At 39.9% G+C, this 19,937-nt stretch overlaps 2 protein-coding genes across 2 annotated transcripts in view; one reads left to right on the top strand and one right to left on the bottom strand.

Moving 5' to 3' along the window:
* Positions 1-4,871, top strand: part of morn3 (MORN repeat containing 3) — an 80,670-nt gene extending 75,799 nt beyond the window's left edge. The window contains exon 6 of the mRNA XM_043715743.2: positions 1,866-4,871. The gene's annotated coding sequence lies outside the window, so the exon portion shown is untranslated. The remainder of the gene's footprint in view (positions 1-1,865) is intronic.
* LOC122562678 (calcium release-activated calcium channel protein 1-like) lies at positions 4,413-16,800 on the bottom strand. Its single transcript, XM_043715744.2, is given in 3 exon segments — positions 4,413-4,739; positions 4,741-5,262; positions 16,259-16,800. Coding segments are annotated over 3 exon segments (672 nt in total). The 5' UTR covers positions 16,373-16,800; the 3' UTR covers positions 4,413-4,703.
* Positions 16,801-19,937: the final 3,137 nt, after the last annotated feature.

Below are 19,937 nucleotides of genomic sequence, written 5' to 3'. Positions count from 1 at the left end.
ACCACTTTAACCATTAATTAAAACACAGTTGTCAAACTTTATATTAGATATAATATTCCAATTTGTTATAGTTGTAGGTTTTGCATTTATATTAATCTTCAAATTCAGATCATGAAGATAGATTTCACACCCTTTAAAAGATCCTACACAAATTGAAAACAGTTTTAGAGTTAGAATTGATTCTGACCCTCCAAAGAGTAATCCACCCAGACCCAATCCCCTACTCTATTATCCTATGTTCACCCCTAACTAATGCACCTAACCTATACATCCCTGAACATTAAGGGCAATATAGAATGGCGAATTCACCTAATCTGCACATCTTTGGATTGTGAGAGGAAACCAGAGTACCCAGAGGAAATCCATGCAGACATGGGGAGAATGTGCAAACTCTCTTCCTCAGTTCAGGGACACACTTTTGCTGTTTCAAGTCTGTATACTGGTAGCAACTACAATGGGCTGCCAGCCCCATTCTCAAGAAAATTGTATCCATTTGGCAGAGGCTTGGCTTTGGTTTGAGGTTTTGCTGTGGGCTGACCTAAAGTCCTTCTGTTCAGGATATGTTTTGCGTGAGGCTATGCCTTCACTCAAGTGGTGTTCCCCAAGCTCAGTCCGCCTGGCGAGGGTGTTCACTTCTGTTAAAATACCATGTAGCTCATCAGCTCCACTTGCTGCAGTTTCTAAATATCAAAGCCAGTTGTCATGCCTGTTTGAAGTCTAGATGTGTTTCAGCCCATAGCCGTTTTTGCATTATGGGATTAATGATGTGACATACCAGATATTCTCTCAGCATCTCACTTAAAGTTATACCAAAAATCACATGCCTCTGCCAGCCATCTTAACTGAAATCAAAAATAACGTCATGATGCCAGGACTCAAAAACAACGGTTGTGAGCAAATCTCTTCAAAAGGTCACGTTTTTCTCTTGTTGCCACTGAAATAACTCCACGAAGGATGGTATCCTGTCACTACTTTTTATTTGTCAGAAACCTTTATTCCTTCTTATGTTGAAGCATTTCTGGAATAATTATCTAATGATGGGATGGCTTATTGGGTTAAACATTTTATTTGGCAATGCTAGAAATTATCAATCCTTTCAGAATATTGAAGAATTTGGGTTATTCAGTTACAAGCAGCCACCAGAAATGGAAAAGTTGTTGTATATTTCAAAAAACCTAACAGTGACATATTTTGTGAAATAGGAATAGTTAGACTAACATTTTGCAGTAAAATCAAACAGTGATAGACAAGCCATTGTCACTGAGAAACATAAGGGAGAAAAGAGGAATTTGTTGATGGAGTGACAGGATGGGTACATAAATATACAAACATTGAGTTGTTGAGCCAAGTGACCTGTTGGTGTTGCAGGTCCTGTAAGATTTATGTAACATGAATAAGTAGCAAATGTAAAAAAGGCTGAGATATAAAATATTTTGGGAATAAATAACAAAATTAGTGGGTGTTATAACACTTCCTATCAGAGAATTCTGTTTAGTTCAACTTTGTAGGTGGATACATTTTTGGCTTCATTTCTGTACTGTATACCCAGGCCATAAATCCAGAGTGTGCTATTCAATAAAAATTTCTACAAGTTGCAAAATATATAAACTTTAGTGCCAAACACTACTGATCTGAATCAGGTGCTAAACCAAGTGTTTATATGAATTTAAATATCTGCAATGTCAATTTTAATTAAGAAAAGCTTTACAGGAAGCAATGTCATGTAGGCAGGAAGTACATGGCATCTGTTTTAAGTGAACTATGCTTTGAAATCTAAAACTGACTGTGAAAACTGTGTTCCGGTTACATTTCTATGCTTGTTTTATAAATCAATTTTTAAAGGAGGTATGTTTTTGCTCTTATAGATTGCAAGACCGAAAACTAATAGAAGAATAAAAGGTACAGATGAAAGGCAACTTAGTTACATTCAATGTCATATTTAAATGTTTAAGCAACTCCAACTTTATAATGAGGTTATTTTCCTTCATTAAACAGGCCTGAATTTGGAACATTTGAACAATACTTAATATGTTTTTCAAATATTTAGTAGCATGCTGCACTATATCCACATTTCAGGCTGGGTCAGATAATTGATGTTTGATATTTTTGGTTGCTTTGTAATGGAGTCTTAAATTCTCAAAATGCACTTTATCCATGTTAGTACTGGCTAATTTTCTGAAGATTTTTGTGACTCTCAACTACACAATATTGGAGGGTAATAAAGTTAATCTTTGTACCAAAATACTGTTTCTGCTACAAAAGGAAGAGGGTGTGGAAGATACCAGTCAAGTTGTGACATGCATATGCAGACAAATTACATTGGAATTAAAAACCAATTGTTGAAAGTACTCCACTGGTCAAGCAGAATCCACACAAAGAAGAAAAATAGAGGTCTGGTTTCAAACTGGCCATTTGTTAGAAGTAGAAGTTTTAAGCAAGTACACAGGCACAGAAATGGAGTGGGTAAGATGGTGGAAGCAAGCAGAAGGATCTCAGTGTTGATACAAGCCAAAAGGATATTGTAAAGGAGCATAGGAGAGAAATAAAAAAAAGGTAATCTTGAAGAGGTATAAATAGGCAGAGCAAAAAGTAATCAGTAGCCACTATCTGATGTTGTGATTTGAAATTGCTGAGGCTAATATTTATGTTGGGCTTCATTAGAAAAATATAGGAGGCAGAGTTCACCAGGAGGGAATAAATATGACAAGACAATTGGAATTTCAATTTCAGAATTTCAACATTCACAATACATTACTTTAAGTTCATCTTGACATTGATCTGTGAAATAGTTTTTCTCTTTCCCCTTCCTGCCTTTTTGGTAGCTTGGTCAAACATCAAAACTTGGTATTGTATTGACCTCTATTTAGGAGTATGAAGTAGTTTCTGATGCACATTTGACAGCAGTGGTATGACTCAAGTTGTCACCCAGTCTGACTCAAGTGTTGAAAATAGGTGGCGTGAGAGTACTTTTGAGTACTTCTAAGTAACCACGTGAAGTTTGAACTCTGTACAATTCCTAAAAGATCACCTTTGTTACTGCATGGAAGTGAGGCATGGTGAGCAGTGTAATTCAGGTCTGATTTTTAAAAAAAACCCATTATGGACAGAACTCACATGCCACTGCATTGAACATAACGAGTTCTTTCCTAAAAACGAATCACCATGCTTTGGCTTGCTGCCAGAGACACACAATGCATCAACTATTTTCCCCAACTGAAATGAGTATAAATCTGAATTCAAAACTTGTAAATACTCTGATTTTAGATATGAATGTGCACTAGAAATTATACAAAGTGACTACTTACCCAAGGTGATGTGCAAATGATTCCAGCTTTTGAGTATAGACATTTAAACTTACAAAATAGCCAGAAGCCGATTGACCACGATACTCCAAAATGTTTGTAATATCCTGTTCTTGGGAGCCCAATTACATTTCAAATAGTTCCTCAAAACTGGTGTCATATCTAGAGACTACTAGTAGTTTCTTGATGAGAAAACTCGTTGGCAGCTAAATGACTCTGCCCAACATTTTTTAAAACACAAACAGAAAGCAGTGTTAAATTTATTACTTCGGGTAGTTTTGGTACAAAACATTCCAATCATTCCAGGGATTGTATTGTTTTTTTCAGCCCACAATCTGCAAACAAGATATCATCCTCTGATGAATGTGTATTGTGGATATCCCAATACAATTTGAGACAGTTCAGAGATTTTCAGTAGTAGGCATGTGGGATTTCAGTTGGGCTGTTTTTCTTACAACAGAATAGGTTAACAAAGATTAGTGGAGGTGTTCAAAATTATGAAGTTTGGTACAAATAGACGGGCTAATTATTACAGGAAGGTTAGGAAGAGTACACAGATTCATAACTGACAAAAGCTAGGACCAGAGGAAAATACTTTAAATAAATAAAGGCAGCAAATGAATCTGCATAATCTGAAATCATGGTGGAAACAAATTCAATGTTAACTTTCAAAAGGAATTGCAAATGTACTTAAAAGGGAAGGTTTTCAGGTTATGGAGAAAAAAAAAAGACAGAATGAATAACTTTTTCAAATACGCAACAGTACAATGGATTGGGAGACCTTCTTCAGTACCATTTGACTGAAAAAAAAAGGTGCAGAAATAACAAGCACAATTAATAGCTTGGATGATAACATGAGAAGAAATCAACCAATGAGGGACAAACAACATTCATTCAAGAGGCACTCAGTTAGGCAAGACAACAATTTTACTAATCAACTCAAATGAAAATTCCTATCACAAAAGCACTCACAACTAATTAGACAGTTAACAGCTAACTCTTAGCTACTGTCTAAGCACCACTAGTATACAACCTTTAATTTCAATGAAATAGTGGAGAAGTAAAACCATGGATTAAGACAGTTACCCTATTAAGACACTCAATCCTGTGTAGAACACAATCTCTTTAATGATGAAAACTTAAACAATCCAATTAAATTCTGTACAAATCCAAAAGTAAATACATGCACTTTGCCATTTTATGGCACCAATTTAATTTGAATTTAAAACTGGAGCAAAAATATCTGTACTGGTCATTGTCCCAAAATATCCAAAAGCATTGAGTATTAATAGATAGTTATTGTTCTTTTTGTACTTCAGTTCAATCACTCCATGCACTGAGTGCTGTAAACTGTATTATACAAAAGTTATTTCCCCGTAGTTTACAATCAGTCAGTCAGTCTTATCCAAAATGAGAACTAGTAGGGTGCAGTGTGCGTCTCTCCTCGGTCCAGCTGATCCTGCAGTTGTGCAAGTACATCCAGTTCTCTTTCAACTCTCTCTGTTTTGTGGCTTACTAGTGATCGATAGAAGTGAACTGCAAATATAATAAAAATTATTCCAAATGGTACCATAATAGTTGTGGATGTAATAGCTGCAGCTTGTCCAGATGTTATTGATGCGTTATTTTGTTCGTTTTTAACCACAGGATGATTTAATGGAAGAAATTTAACCCAACAGAGTAGCACAACCTCTGCAAGAAAAAGCAAGGTGCCAATGACTGTGGAGAAAGCCCATGCAAGTTCAATATGCCTGTGCATACGCTCATGAGGCGACTCATGAACAGAATTGAGATTGTGAACGTTGCTTACAGCCTCTATGTGTGGGAGAATACAAGTACTTATCATGAGAGCAAACAGGTGTACTGCAACTAGCACAGTAGTGCAGGCACTAAAGGCTATCAGGAGACCTTGTGGATATATATCACGATTTGTCTCAAGTTGCACCTCCACCATGGCTACCTAAAAAACAAAAAGAAAAATTGTTTCTAGAATTTACAAAACATTGTTGAGTTAATGCTTCATCTTTCACACCTAATGCATCTCACCCCCACACTATCCTTCATTCTTGCTTCGGTTGTTCATTTCTCACAACATGCAAAACATTTCTCTCCCTTTTCTGGGGTACTACTTACAATCCAAAACGGAATATTTTCTTTCCTCACCAAGTAACAGCACTAAGCACTATAAGCGACTATAATACCCTGTTCAAGATCTGTTCCTAAATTAATTTTTTTTAAAAAGAGAAGAATGTGCAGTGGCAGCAGTTTGCAATTCTATGCGACAATTACATTTTAGCTGAAATGTCAATTCTGATATCAATGTTTCTTTCCCCAACATTTAAAAATGTAAACTGTCAACAGGGATCAGAATTAAAAGCCATGGTTAAGTTTTCCCCTTAGAGAGAGAGAATATGCTAAATTAATTTTTACATCTCTATTGTAGCCCTCAGCAAACTCAGCCTAGACCATAATTTGAACACAGCTGAACTTTACAAATATTTTGATTTTGTAAGATCATTTTTCTTTAAAAAGAATTCCACAAAATGACAAACTGTACTCTTGTATAAATACAGGAAAAGATGTGGGTCAAGTGAGCCCCAGCTTGTCCGGTGCTGTCCACTTAGATGTTAGTACATCTACATCTTTGTTCCTTTTATCCAATTGTGTTCCTGGTTCTTAATATCCTTACGAAGAGAGTAATGACTCCGTCACTAAAACAGATTGGATTATTTTATTATATATGGGACTTGTTAGTGCATAGTTTTCTGCTGCATTTCTCCACATTAAAAACAGAGACTACATTAAATTTTCTTCATTAGAACTTCAAGCATATCATAGTCAAAGCAGCGAAAGATGCTGTCAAAATGTAAATAGCTTCTCTTTGCAAGCTTTCTGTTGACATTGTTCCAATGTCTATAGTTTGTCTTAAACCAAACCATTTCCTGACTAGTGAAGGAAATTGCTGCAGATATAACCACTAAGATACAGCTGAAGGCACATCATGACTGCAACTCTAACATTAAACCAGTGAGAAACACAGTTAAAGTGCAAATCAAACAAACCTTCCAGTCAGTCAATGTAAAACTATTGAACCAATGATCTAAACATTTTTTTTTAGGTCAAATTGATTGTTCTTGTAGAATGATCAAGTTTTAAATACAGTTGGTAGAAATTTGAGTCAATAGATGTGAAGCTGGAAGAGCACAGCACATCAGACAGTGGCAGGGGAGCAGGAAAGTCAATCTTTCAAGCTCAAACAGGAGTATATTTTAGTTTTTATTAGTGCTTAAAATAAATGACCTTATTTCAATTGATTTGCTTACAGTATCAATCCATCTTAGGCTTCTCACTACTAAAAAGGTCAGAGAAAGCAAACAATGATCTGTATTGAGGTAGATGGTCTTTGTCACCACTTTAATGTGCGTAAATTGTAAACAGAAGTTAATTGTGAAACAAAGAACTGCTTTAGAATATATGTCACTAGAAGGTTAATGGCTACCTATATATCTCGTGAAAGACGAGTGAATCAAAAAAAAAGTCCAAGGTTATCAGTGTCAGATTAATGAGGCACTTTAGAACAACAAATGGAATATTTTACTTTAGTGGCTGTAAAACTCAGATTTTAAACTGAAACATTAATATCATTTTTGCTGAGGGCTTGTTTTAAAACAGAGTGATGGGTTGGTTATGGAGAGGGGGCACAAAGAAGCGAGGGAAGAGTGATATTCCTTTCTTATTCTTATGCAAAAAAAACTGAAACACCCAAATAAATTGTAACTTCAGAACAACACCCAAAATCTTACAGCATAAAAAAAGGAAAAAAGTGGACATTGAAACAGGAGGGACACATGACTCGTGGACATAAATGCAAGAACCAGGGAATAGATAATTTGAGAGAGAAAGGAGGAGTGAATTGCAGAGAGCATGGCATTTAGTGCAAGAATAATGAGCTGGAAGGGATGATAAATCTAAAATATAAAAATGTAAGTTGGGTGCAGGGACCAGTGCTTGAATGAAATTTCAAGGTAGAATGGAGCACGTCACTGAGTCAAAATCTTGGAACACTTAAATGTATTGGGCTATAGCAGAAGAAGAAGAAGATTGTTCACCATCACATCAAAAGCAATTAAGGGTGGACAACAAATCCAACGTTCATGTTCCAAGAAGAAATTAAAAAGTACTTAAATGGTTTGGGCTTGCAGATGGACGTCGAACAATTCTTCCGTCGCCTCCGCCTCAGAGCTTACTTTCACAATCAGGACTCCCGCCCACCTTCCGAGGACCCCTTCGCCCACCTCCAACGCACTGCATCCACCTGGACACCCCGCACTGGCCTATTACCTGCCCTCGACCTCTTCATTTCCAACTGCCGCCAGGACATTAACCGCCTCAACCTGTCTACCCCCCTCCCACACTCTAACCCCTCACCCTCACAACGCGCAGCCCTCCAATCCCTCTGCTCCAATCCCAACCTCACCATTAAGCCAGCTGATAAAGGGGGCGCAGTGGTAGTCTGGTGCATTGACCTCTACACCGCTGAAGCCAAACGCCAACTCGAGGACACCTCTTCCTACTGCCCCCTCGACCATGACCCCAAACCATCATCTCCCAGACCATACAGAACCTCATCACCTCAGGAGATGTCCCACCCACAGCTTCCAACCTCAGTCTGGGAACCCCGCACTGCCCGGTTCTACCTCCTTCCCAAATCCACAAGCCTGACCACCCTGGCCGACCCATTGTCTCAGCATGCTCCTGTCCCACTGAACTCATTTATACCTACCTCGACAATGTCCTATGCCCCCTAGTCCAGGAACTCCCCACATACGTTCGAGACACCACCCACGCCCTCCACCTCCTCCAAGACTTCCGTTTCCCCGGCCCGCAACGCCTCATCTTCACCATGGATATCCAATCCCTCTACACCTCCATCCGCCATGACCAGGGCCTCCAAGTCCTCCGTTTTTTTCTCTCCAGACGTCCCCAATAGTACCCTTCCACCAACACTCATTCGTTTGGCCGAACTGGTCCTCACCCTTAACAATTTCTCCTTCGAATCCTCCCACTTCCTCCAGACCAAAGGGGGAGCCATGGGCACACGTATGGGCCCCAGCTATGCCTGTCTCTTTGTTGGCTACGTAGAACCATTGATCTTCCGTAATTACACCGGCACCACTCCCCACCTCTTCCTCCGCTACATTGATGACTGCATTGGCGCCACCTCGTGCTCCCGCGAGGAGGTTGAGCAATTCATCAACTTCACCAATACATTCCACCCTGACCTTAAATTTACCTGGACCATCTCAGACACCTCCCTCCCCTTCCTGAACCTCTCCATCTCCATTAGTGACGACCGACTTGACACTGACATTTTTTTACAAACCCACCGACTCCCACAGCTACCTGGATTACACCTCTTCCCACCCCATCTCTTGCAAAAATGCCATCCCGTATTCCCAATTCCTCCGCCTCCGCCGTATCTGCTCCCAGGAGGACTAGTTCCAGAGAACACACCAGATGGCCTCCTTCTTTAGAGACCGCAATTTCCCTTCCCACGTGGTTAAAGATGCCCTCCAACGCATCTCGTCCACATCCCGCACCTCCGCCCTCAGACCCCACCCGTCCAACCCCCCCTAGTGCTCATCTTCCACCCTACAAACCTTCGCATAAACCAAATCATCCACCGACATTTCCGCCACCTCCAAAAAGACCCCACCACCAGGGATATATTTCCCTCCCGACCCCTTTCCGCCTTCGCAAAGACCGTTCCCTCCGTGACTACCTGGTCAGGTCCACTCCCCCCTACGAACCCACCCTCCCATCCTGGCACTTTCCCCTGCCACCGCAGGAACTGTAAAACATCTGCCCACACCTCCTCCCTCACCTCTATCCAAGGCCCTAAAGGAGCCTTCCACATCCATCAAAGTTTTACCTGCACATCCACTAATATCATTTATTGTATCCGTTGCTCCCGATGCGGTCTCCTCTCCATTGGGGAGACTGGGCGCCTCCTAGCAGAGCGCTTTAGGGAACATCTCCGAGACACCCGCACTAATCAACCACACCGCCCCGTGGCCCAACATTTCAACTCCCCCTCCCACTCTGCCGAGGACTTGGAGGTCCTGGGCCTCCTTCACCGCCACTCCCTCACCAGACGCCTGGAGCAAGAACGCCTCATCTTCCTCCTCGGAACACTTCAACCCCAGGGCATCAATGTGGACTTCAACAGCTTCCTCATTTACCCTTCCCCCACCTCATCCTCGTTTCAAACTTCCAGCTCAGCACTGTCCCCATGACTTGTCCGACCTGCCTATCTCCTTTTCCATCTATCCACTCCACCCTCTCCTATCACCTTCATCTCCTCCCCCACTCACCCATTGTACTCTATGCTACTCTCTCCCCAGCCCCACCCTCCCCTAGCTTATCTCTCCACGCTTCAGGCTCACTGCCTTTGTTCCTGATGAAGGGCTTTTGCCCGAAACGTCGATTTCGCTGCTTGTTGGATGCTGCCTGAACTGCTGTGCTCTTCCAGCACCACTGATCCAGAGATGGCAAAACTAGTCATACCAACAACCACAGCCATCTTCCTTTTTCTTGGTTAAAGCTCCAATCTCCCCTTCTAAACAGGCTTCCAACCTACCTTATACTCCCATTTAGTTCTGTAATTCCCTGTTTCCATTGAACTTGTTGCAATTGAACCAATTCTGTTTGCATTTCTCAGCATTCAATAATTAATCATTCTTCACCATCATGATTGTTGACAACACAACCTTGTTTTGGACCTTCAACAATGCTCTGCTTGCTCCAAAATCTTCGTTAGCTCACAATATTGAGTCTCCAGCTTTGTGGAAAGTTCTGGAACTGTCCATGCCTTACAATGGAGTCCTCAGCAAGGAGTATCTCCTAACCAACATTTACCGCATCTTCTCATTGTCATGTTGCAGCTGTACAGGACATTGGTAAGGCCACTATTGGAATACTGCATACTATTTTGGTTGCTCTTCTATAGGAAGGACATTGTTAAATTTGAGAGGGTGAGAAAAAATTTACAAGTACGTTGCCCAGTCTGGAAGGGAGAGGTTGAATAGACTGGAGTTTTTTTTCCCTTACAGCGATGGAGATGGAGGGGTGACCTAACAGAGGTTTATAAAATCATGAGGAGCATCGATAGGATGAGCAGCCAAGGTCTTTTTTCTTAGAGTGATGGTGTCCCAAAGTAGAGGGCATAGGTTTAAGCTAAGAGGGAAAAGACTTTTAATTGGACCAAAGGAGCAACTTTTTCCACTTGGAGAATGCTGGATAAATATATGAATTGGAAGGGCTGACAGGGACATGGGCCAGGTGCTGGCAAATGGGACTAGGTCAGATTGGGATGTCTGGTTGGTGCGGACGAATTGGATCGAAGGGTCTGTTTCTGTGCTGTATGACTATGACTACATTTAGATGGTCTTGCCAATTTCCACTTTTATCACTCAACCTTGACCTAGCCTATTAAATTTCAGAAGTTTAACTTCTGAAATGCTTCTTAACCTTCCAATGTGCACAAATTACACCATATTGGAGATCATCAAGGTCTATTTTCTCACCTAGTTAAAAGTTACACATACCTATATTCCTTGTATCTAGATCTTCATTTTTACTTCAAGTTCCTCCAGCTCTCCTTTTAAACAGTTGGAAATTCTGAAATCTAACTTCACCCCTCCCATTTCTGTCCTACCCCGACTCTCCCCAAAACAAAAAAAATCAAATCAATTCAACAATTTATATCACACCAAAACATTTTCCCTGACAGAGCACTAAATGAAATGAAAGCTGCTTGTAGGATTTTCCATTATGATGTACTTAAGGCTTCCAATAATCAAAACAATTTCTGAATTATTGCTTTTACAAAGACCACTCCTAATGCAGTTTTAACCATGTTTGGCTTTATGAAACCTTGCTGGAAGTTTACATTAATTAAATATGTTTTGTGGTTTAGGAATTGGTAACCATGGGAGATTAAGGCTCAATCCTAATGGATTTCAATCAAACTGTCATCGATAAATGCTTGCACTATGAGGTACATCCAAATGGATAAAAAAAAAAATACTACCTTCCTAGTATATTTTTCTCCTTGCATACTACATACATTTTCACTTCTGGAAAATACTCTTGTTTTACAAATTGCACAAATTTTCCTTCACTTGTGATTATTTGCAACATTTCCCTTTTTTCCCCCAGTTGCAATCATCAGAGACCAATAAAGCAGTAGTGACACTGGTTTCACTTTGAATACAAAATCACAAAACTGCAGAATAAGTGGCACCAAGTCCATACTAAACAACTCGCAGCAACCCCAAAAGAAATACTGGGGGGGGGCTCTAGGCTACTTTCTCAATTGGGATTTTTGAAAATCTAAATTTTTTTTTTTAAAACAAAAAATTAAATATTCAAACTTTGCCTATATAAATTTTTAATATGTACCACTAGGGGCTGCTGGCTTCAAAGGTTAATTCTAGTCAAAAGGCAAACATGATTGGCTTTGTCCTCCAATCACAACAAACCCCTCCCAATGTGGAATAATGTTGCATGAACTACCTGGTCAATTATTCTTGTTCTTTGAGAGAGCTGTCCAAAAAACAAAACAATTTGGCTGGCTGAAGCAGTGGTTCATCCCAAAAAAAAATCATTTGACAAGACGCCTGATAAAGTTATCAATAGGGTCAAGAGAGATGATGTAGAAGTAGAACCCAATATTATCAGAATACTTGTGAAAGTTGACCTGTCAGGCTAGTGATGTCACAAAGAGGTCATGTGAAAAGGAGGAGGGGAGGGGGTGGAATTACATGTAGACAAACAGGAGCCTGGAAGAACACAGTAAGCCAGGCAGCATATGGAAGTGGAGAAGTCAATGTTTTGGATATTAACTCTTTTTCAAGACTATCTTCACATCTTTGGAAGCTGTGACACCAAATGAAGACTAACCAACGGTGAAGAATAATTGGAGGATCATGTCAAAGTGTGTCATGATTGTAGATTAATAAAACATTCTTTGTGACTGTGGTACAATACAAACTCTTAAGGGACTACATAATTTCTTGCTGGATTATAAACTGAAATGGATGTTTGACCCTATGTAGCTAAAATACCAGTAAAAAGAAGCCATGATTTGGAGGTGGCGGTGTTGCACTGGGATGTGCAAAGTTAAAAATAACAACACCAGGTTGTAGTGCAACAGGTTTATTTGGAAGCACTAACTTTTGTAGCACTGCTCCTTCATCAGGTAGCTGTGGAGCAGGACTGTAAAACACAGAATTTACAGCAAAAGTTTACAGTGTCACGCAACTGAAGTGATATATTGGATAAACCTAGACTGCTGCTAAGTCTCCTATCTTTGAGTGGTTGCAGGGTTTGGTTCATTAATATGTAAATCCCAGAACTTCTTTTATCTCGAATGTGACTTAACTTAAGATTTTATAAAAGGTGACATTTCAGCTCAGAAAATGCATTAAAAGATGTGAGGTTAGAGTTTGTCTGTTTCCCAATCTTGAGTCAGACTGGTTCTAATTTGAAAGATTAGATTAGATTCCCTACAATGTGGAAACAGGCCCTTCAGACCAACAAGTTCACACCAATCTTCCGAAGAGTACCCCACCCCCCTCAAACTTATTTTCCAATATTTATCCCTGACTAATGCACTTAACACTATGGGCAATTTAGCATAGCCAATTCACCTGACCTGCACATCTTTTGGATTGTGGGAGGAAACCAGAGCACCCAGAGGAAACCCCTGCAGAGAGGAGGAGAAGAATGTGCAAGCTCCACACAGTCAAACGCCTGAGGTAGGAATTGAACCTGGGTCCCTAACACTGAGAGACAGCAGTGTTAACCACTGAGCCACTGTGCTGCCCTACAAAGTGGAATTTATAAAATATTACATGAATTGACTGCCTGCAGATTGTGCACTTTTTAAGCAAAAATAGAATGTATCTGCAAATAATTCTGCAAAAGCAAATTCACCCCATAGACTTGTCTGTGCGTGTGTGCATGAGAGAGAGAGAGAGAGACTGCATGGGAGTGCGTGTGAGAGAGAGTGTATGTTTGCATGTGTGCATGCTTGGTAAAGTCTGTGTGTGTGTGATGGAGATTTTTTTTTTAAACCAATATCAACAGTGGATTGCTGATGGTGGTTTTGAAACATATGGATAGTTTTTTTTAAGAAGAAGGAGCTATTTAAAACATGTTAACCACAATGAGGATGGAAAGGATGGGTGGATGATCAGCAATTTAGTTCAAGATAATTCAGAGATTGAGCTCATGTCATCCACAAGGAGAACAAGGGGTGATGGAAGAGAAAGCAGTGAGATGAGGGTTCTGGGAACACAGCAAAAACAGTTGATGAGATGATCTCAATCTTAGTTCCAAAGAGATCCACTAGCTCCTTGAACTTCCTGTCAGAGGTTCACAAGTGGAAGGATAGAAACGAATGATTAATTAACTGTTAAGAAAATCCTGAAGTTATCTTTACATCCATCTTGGAGTGATGGATGATTTTGGCAAATGTGCTTTATAAATATGTGATATGGTCCAGACAATCACCAGGCGGTCAGTTATTTTGCTCCTGAGCCAGAAAGCTGTGGTGTTAAGTTCCCACAGCAGAAATCCATGCATAAAATTCTAGGTTTACACTCCAACCTATAATTGTTGGTTGTGATGTTGTTGGACAAAACAAACAAAAACCAATAGACCTGCAGATGCTATAAATCAGAAACAAAAACAGGAAATGCTGGAAAAGGTCAGCAGATGCAACAGAATCTGCAGAGAGAAATGAGTGTTACTGCTTTGGGTCGTGAGACTGTTCCTGAAGCTCTGTCTACTTTGGAGGTCAGGCTAGAAGATTTGTGACTTTTTTTTTTAAAAAAGAATGATAGAGTGTTATTCCCTGGTCAATATATACCTAAATGGAAATCTGCTGCATTTTCTAAAGTACGAACTTGGTAGAATCTCAAAAAGTACACCATTGTTATAAAGCATCTGACTGGGAGTCTGAGGTCAGGAAAAAGTATTACACAAACACTTTCTTCCTAGGGATTCTCTGGGAGAAACAACTTTCCTGATTCCACCATGAATGTTTTTCACGTTTTTAATCAAATATTGAATTTCATTCTAAAATGGATTGATATTCAAAGTGGAATATCCAAACATTAAGCTAAATTGGATAAAACTTGAAATTAGTATCAACTTCAGCATGCTACTTTTCCCAATTGGTGTAGGGGTCATATATCTTCTCTGCATACCACTGAGTATCGACAACTTAAGAGTACACCTGTCACCAGACACAGACAAGTTGCATAGTTAGAATGGAACAGGAGAAGAGAAATATACCACAGATGATGTATAGAAGTTATTTCTCACAAGGCTGCTGTAAAAGTATTTGTTCTTTATTATAAAACTTCTCTAATTAAATGAAGTTTTAAGATTATGAAAATTTGATTATATTACTGATATGAACATTTGCACGATATTTTCATTGAATTTTTGACTCTTATTTCAGTGCAAGACACTCCAAAATTGGAAGACCTTGTTGTTAATAATTGTATTGATAGTTTGGCTGATCCAAATGAACAGTTAGTACCTTATAAATATTTTTATGGAGAATGAGCACCACATGAAAGCATGTAGTAAATCTGCAAACCTCTTTGTAAGAGACAAGAACCAGTCAGCTTTCTCCGTTATTTAGTGACCCAGTGCAACAGCATTAGTTTTTATGGCCCCCTATGAAAATCCTGGCATCTCCAATGCTCCATGACTAAATTCACTTATTAAAACAATGTCAATTTGAACCATGGACTTGTCTTTGGAAATATGCCTCAATCCAAATGATTGCCATTAGGGAGATGGAGGATGCTCAATGGTGAAGAAGCATGTCTACAATTAATATACCCAACACTTTCTCAGTAGTTAGTGTTGACATTAGGCCCACAAATTATTAGTCTTAAAATGAAATTTTATGGAATTTCTAATTAATATATATATCTGCTAATTACAAACAAATCAATTAACAAATGAATTATTTTGTCAGTGTATACAATTTAACATTCTCCAATGGATCAGCAAAATTACTGCTAAATTAAGTTAAAATCTTTTAAGTCTAAAATATTAGTGATAAATTGCCTTACATAATTAATTGCTGATATGCAGATAAAACTTAGACAAAAAAAAGACTCAATTCTTTCCTTCAATCAATTAAGATTTAAATAATATTACGTCTTCTCATCATTACGAATAATCAAGAGGCAGGCGAAGATCAAAAACTGAAAATCGAACACGGTTTTTTAAAGTATATTTTGTATTTTGTCGTAAAAACAGGTTCTTATACAAGTGGAACTCTGCTGCATTACTGCAGGGTATTTTTGTCTGAGGTAAGGAACGTGAGAAGATTTGCAAAAAGGTCGATTTTAGGATATATTTCAGTCTGGTGTCATTTCAAGAAAAAAATATTGCTTACATATAATTTTTTAAGTTGAAAACTAAATTTTGTTAAACTAAAAATAATTTGCATTCTCAAAAGCTCTAATTCACTCAGTCCCATTTGTTAGCAAATGCTTGCTTACATTTGGCTTTGGTATTGCACGACGAACAAATTACAGATCATTGCACCGACCATTGTACCGCAGAAACATGGACACTTCGTGCGGAAATAAGCGACTGACTTCACTGCTCACAAACCATGTGTGACAATGTCAATTTGTAACATTATTCGTGGTGCGTCTGTCGCTATTTATAACCAGTCAATCTGTAAAACATACTTAACTAAACCACGATTACTCTTCTTCCAATTTGTACTTCGTTACTCATTAAAAATCGGCTTTAAAAAGTGGCACAGGAAATATAATGTTCACCATAACACGAGGTTTAGATGGTATAGATTTATCACAAAGCAACACTCAATTCTATCTGCGTCTACAAAAACTTACCATAGCGAAACCCGACAATAAAGCGGACGTTCTGCTGGAGGCTTTGAGTTTGGCTCTGCTCAGATAGAGCTTTCTCCAGGACAAAGCCTGCATCGAGTGCTCGTTCAAACTCATCTATTAAACTCCTCCACCTTTCCCGTATTTCAACTCAGTCACTAATCTCGAGCGAAAAAAAGTCCCAGCTTTGAACAGCAGCAAGTCTCCCAGGTGACGACTGTCGCACGGTGTTCTTGCCCTCTCCTTAAAGCGCAAACGTTTCCTCCATACTTTAAAAAAATTAAGGTTCCTTTGTTACAAATTGCACTCGCAGAACTGGATACGTCGCAGTTTTGCTTGCTGAGTCCACACGGTTTACGATCGCACGATATGCCCGCACTCGTGAAACAAAAAAAAAAGCACACAAGTAGCAGCATGTAGAATCAAGAGAGTAGATCCGAATGCACCTATTAAAGGGGAACGACCTCTTCCATACTGCTACACTCCTGCTCGCTGGCTTGTGGCTATTATCCGCAAGCCCAACCCCGTCCGCCACGCCTGTCAATCATCGCTCTCTGGGGTGACGTTCTATTCTCCGCCGCGCCTGTCAATCATTGTCCCCCTCCCCCTCCGGATCACCACCCACGCGATCCGGGTGACGTTCCGTTCCGGTTCGCTCCGCTCCGCTCCCGCCTCGTGTCAGTGATTCAAACTCTGACCAGATTCGTTTCAGTGAATAAGAAACCATCAGAGCCTCCTATCCTTCCCCTTTCCACCACTCCCAATCCTGAGCTATTGGCTCGTATTATTGCCGCCTCTGCCAGTTTGTGGTAAGCGCTGCAGGGATATTGATGATGATGATGATGATGGTGGTGGTAGTAGGAAGGACTTGAAAGTGTTTTGCATATAAACGGCTCTATAACCTTATGGTGCCGGGGGCGGACTCTGGGGATTTTTTTTCCCCTTCCATTTTCGACCCCTTCCATCAAACACAACACACAAACCTCTCTTTGCAGTTCTCATTTCAGAAGGAAATCGACCCGACATCGAAGTAAGTTAGTCCGATTAATGTGTTAGATTACGGTTTGTACACCCGCCTTTAGTCAGGGTCACTTTAAGCGTACACGTAGTGAAGGGTTAAGAGATTCTTAAAAATGAAAAAACAAAGTTTATTGTAAAGCATTTTCCTGATTGATTTTTTTTGTATAACAAATGAAAGGTGCATGATATTGATTTTAAAGTCTGTAAAAATCAGTTCTAAGTATATTGTTTAACAAATCACACTGAGTAGTGTTTGAAGGTGTGGGAAAGCAGAGCAGTGCTGGCTTTAGGAATTGCGAGGCCTGACAGGAAATCATGGAGAACAGGCCATTATTATTTTTGCATAATTCCGTTTTTGTTGTTCATTTGACACCATTCATGATTTGTGTTACAAGTTCAACTGGAATAGTCTGAACTGTGTCAGTATTCTCATAAAACAGTTTGGCCTTTGGAGGCTGGACATTCGAGTCATCCTTTAAGGCATAATTTCAAAACCATCAATGATTGGCTGTAATATTTTGCCTGCCGTTAAAACTTACAAGTTCCGGAACACGATTTCACTGAACTGCCTCCCCACATTTGGCAGGAGTATGTTTTTGCCGGTCTGTGAATGCTGTAAAAGGGTGAGCAGTCAGATGTGTGCTTCCTAGAGCTGAACAAGATGGCAACTACAAGGAAGCCTGAAATCCACACGCCTTGCATGCCTTTGATGCAGGAAAAAGTGTTCGATAGTGAAGGGACTGAGGTCCATAACAGCAGGTTGATTCCTGAATTGAGAGGGTTGGCCTATCAGGAGAGATTTAGTAGACTTGGACTTTACTCATTGGAATTTAGAAGAATGAGGGGGGATCTTATAAAAATATGAATGGAATAGATAAAATAGAAGTAGAGAGGTTGTTTCCACTATTGGGTGAAACTAGAACCCTGAGGGCATACCCTCAGCATGAAGGGGAGCAGATTTAGGACTGAGTTGAGGAGGAACTTGTACACCTAAAGGGTTGTGAATCTGTGGAATTCCTGCATAGTGAAGCAATTGAGGCTATCTTGTTGAATATTTTTAAGACAAATATAGATTTTTGAACAGTAAGGGATTCAAGGGTTATGGTGAGTGGGCAGGTAATTGGAGTAAAGTCCATGAAAAGCCATTATCTTATTGAATAATGGAGCAGGCTTGAGAGGCCAGATGGATTACTCCTGCACCAATTTTTTATTAACTCTAAATTCATAACCACTGGTAGTGAAGTTACTCGCCATTTCTTAGGCTACCAAGAAAAATCCAAAAATGTCATTTGAAAAATCATTTTTTTTCCCACCTTCACGACTCTTGAAAATATGCTCAGGCGAGAATGTTGCTTTGCCTGATCTGACTTGCAATATCTGACTGCCACTATTTTGACATTAAGTTTTACCATAATTGATTGAATCATTGCCTGGTGACTTTGAAGTTTCAATGGACTAAGTGGCTAAACCACCCACGAGTAACATTTTGGATTTGGCATAAAGGTGAACATTGTTTGGATTATTATGTGGTAGGAGGATTTTGATCTGATTTTGAGTTTTGTGGATGATACTTCTCTCTGAAGGAAAGGATAAAAAGCTGAACATGATTGTTCTCTATATCGATGATTCCTTGTTTGTGTATTTACATTGAGGTAGGAATGGGCCATTTTGCTAGTTGGTTGTCTGTCTTGAGTTGGCTTAAAATCATAAAGTTATGGAATAGCATATGTGGAGATAATAGCAATATGAAAACATACCTTTTTCTGTAATGTAAAGAATACTTAGATAAAATTACTCCAGTTTTCTGAATTCATAAGAATTTATTTACATGTTAATTAGATTAGATTACTGACAGTGTGTGTGGATCAGACCAAGTTTATAAAATCATGAGGGGGAAAGATAGGGTTAATGGTAGGAGTCTTTTCCCTCGGATGAGGGATTTCAAGACTAGGGGATGCATTTTTAAGGTGAGAAGAGAACGATTTTAAAAAAGACATGAGGAACAAATCTTTTACACAGAGGGTGGCTTTTTGTGTGTGGAATGAACATCCTGAGGAATTGGTGAATATGGGTACAATTACAACATTGGAAAAAATGAGAACTGCAGATGCTGGAGATAAGAGTCAAAAAGTGTGGCGCTGGAAAAGCACAGCATGTCAGGCAGCATCCAGGGATTTTCCTGCACATCCACCCACATCATCTACTGTGTCCTTTGCCCTCAATGTGGTCTCTACATCGGGTAAATAGGACACCAACTCATGGAATGTTTCCGGGAACATCTCTGGGACACGCACCAAACAACCCACTGCCTAGTGGCCGAACTCTTCTACTCCCCCTCCCACTCCACCAAGAATGTGCAAGTCCTGGGCCTCTTCCACCGTAAAATTCCAAGTCACCCAATGACTGGAGGAAGAATGCCTCATCTTCTGCCTTGGGACCTTTTAACCACACGGCATCAACATTAATTTCACTAGGTTCCAAATCTCTCCTTCCTCCACCTCATACTGCTCCAACCCTCCAACTCAGCACTGACCTCTTGACCTATCCTACCTGTCCATCTTCCTTCCCACCTATCTGCTCCATCCTCCCCACTGACCTATCACAATCACACTCCCAACTAGTATTGCATTCCCAGCTACCTTCCACCCCAACCCTCCTATTT

This window comes from Chiloscyllium plagiosum, unplaced genomic scaffold (assembly GCF_037043375.1).
Source record: "Chiloscyllium plagiosum isolate Xiang-an unplaced genomic scaffold, Cpla_swu_hap1 HiC_scaffold_24, whole genome shotgun sequence".
Lineage (NCBI taxonomy): Eukaryota > Metazoa > Chordata > Chondrichthyes > Orectolobiformes > Hemiscylliidae > Chiloscyllium > Chiloscyllium plagiosum.
This window is presented reverse-complemented; position numbering and strand designations above follow the sequence as displayed.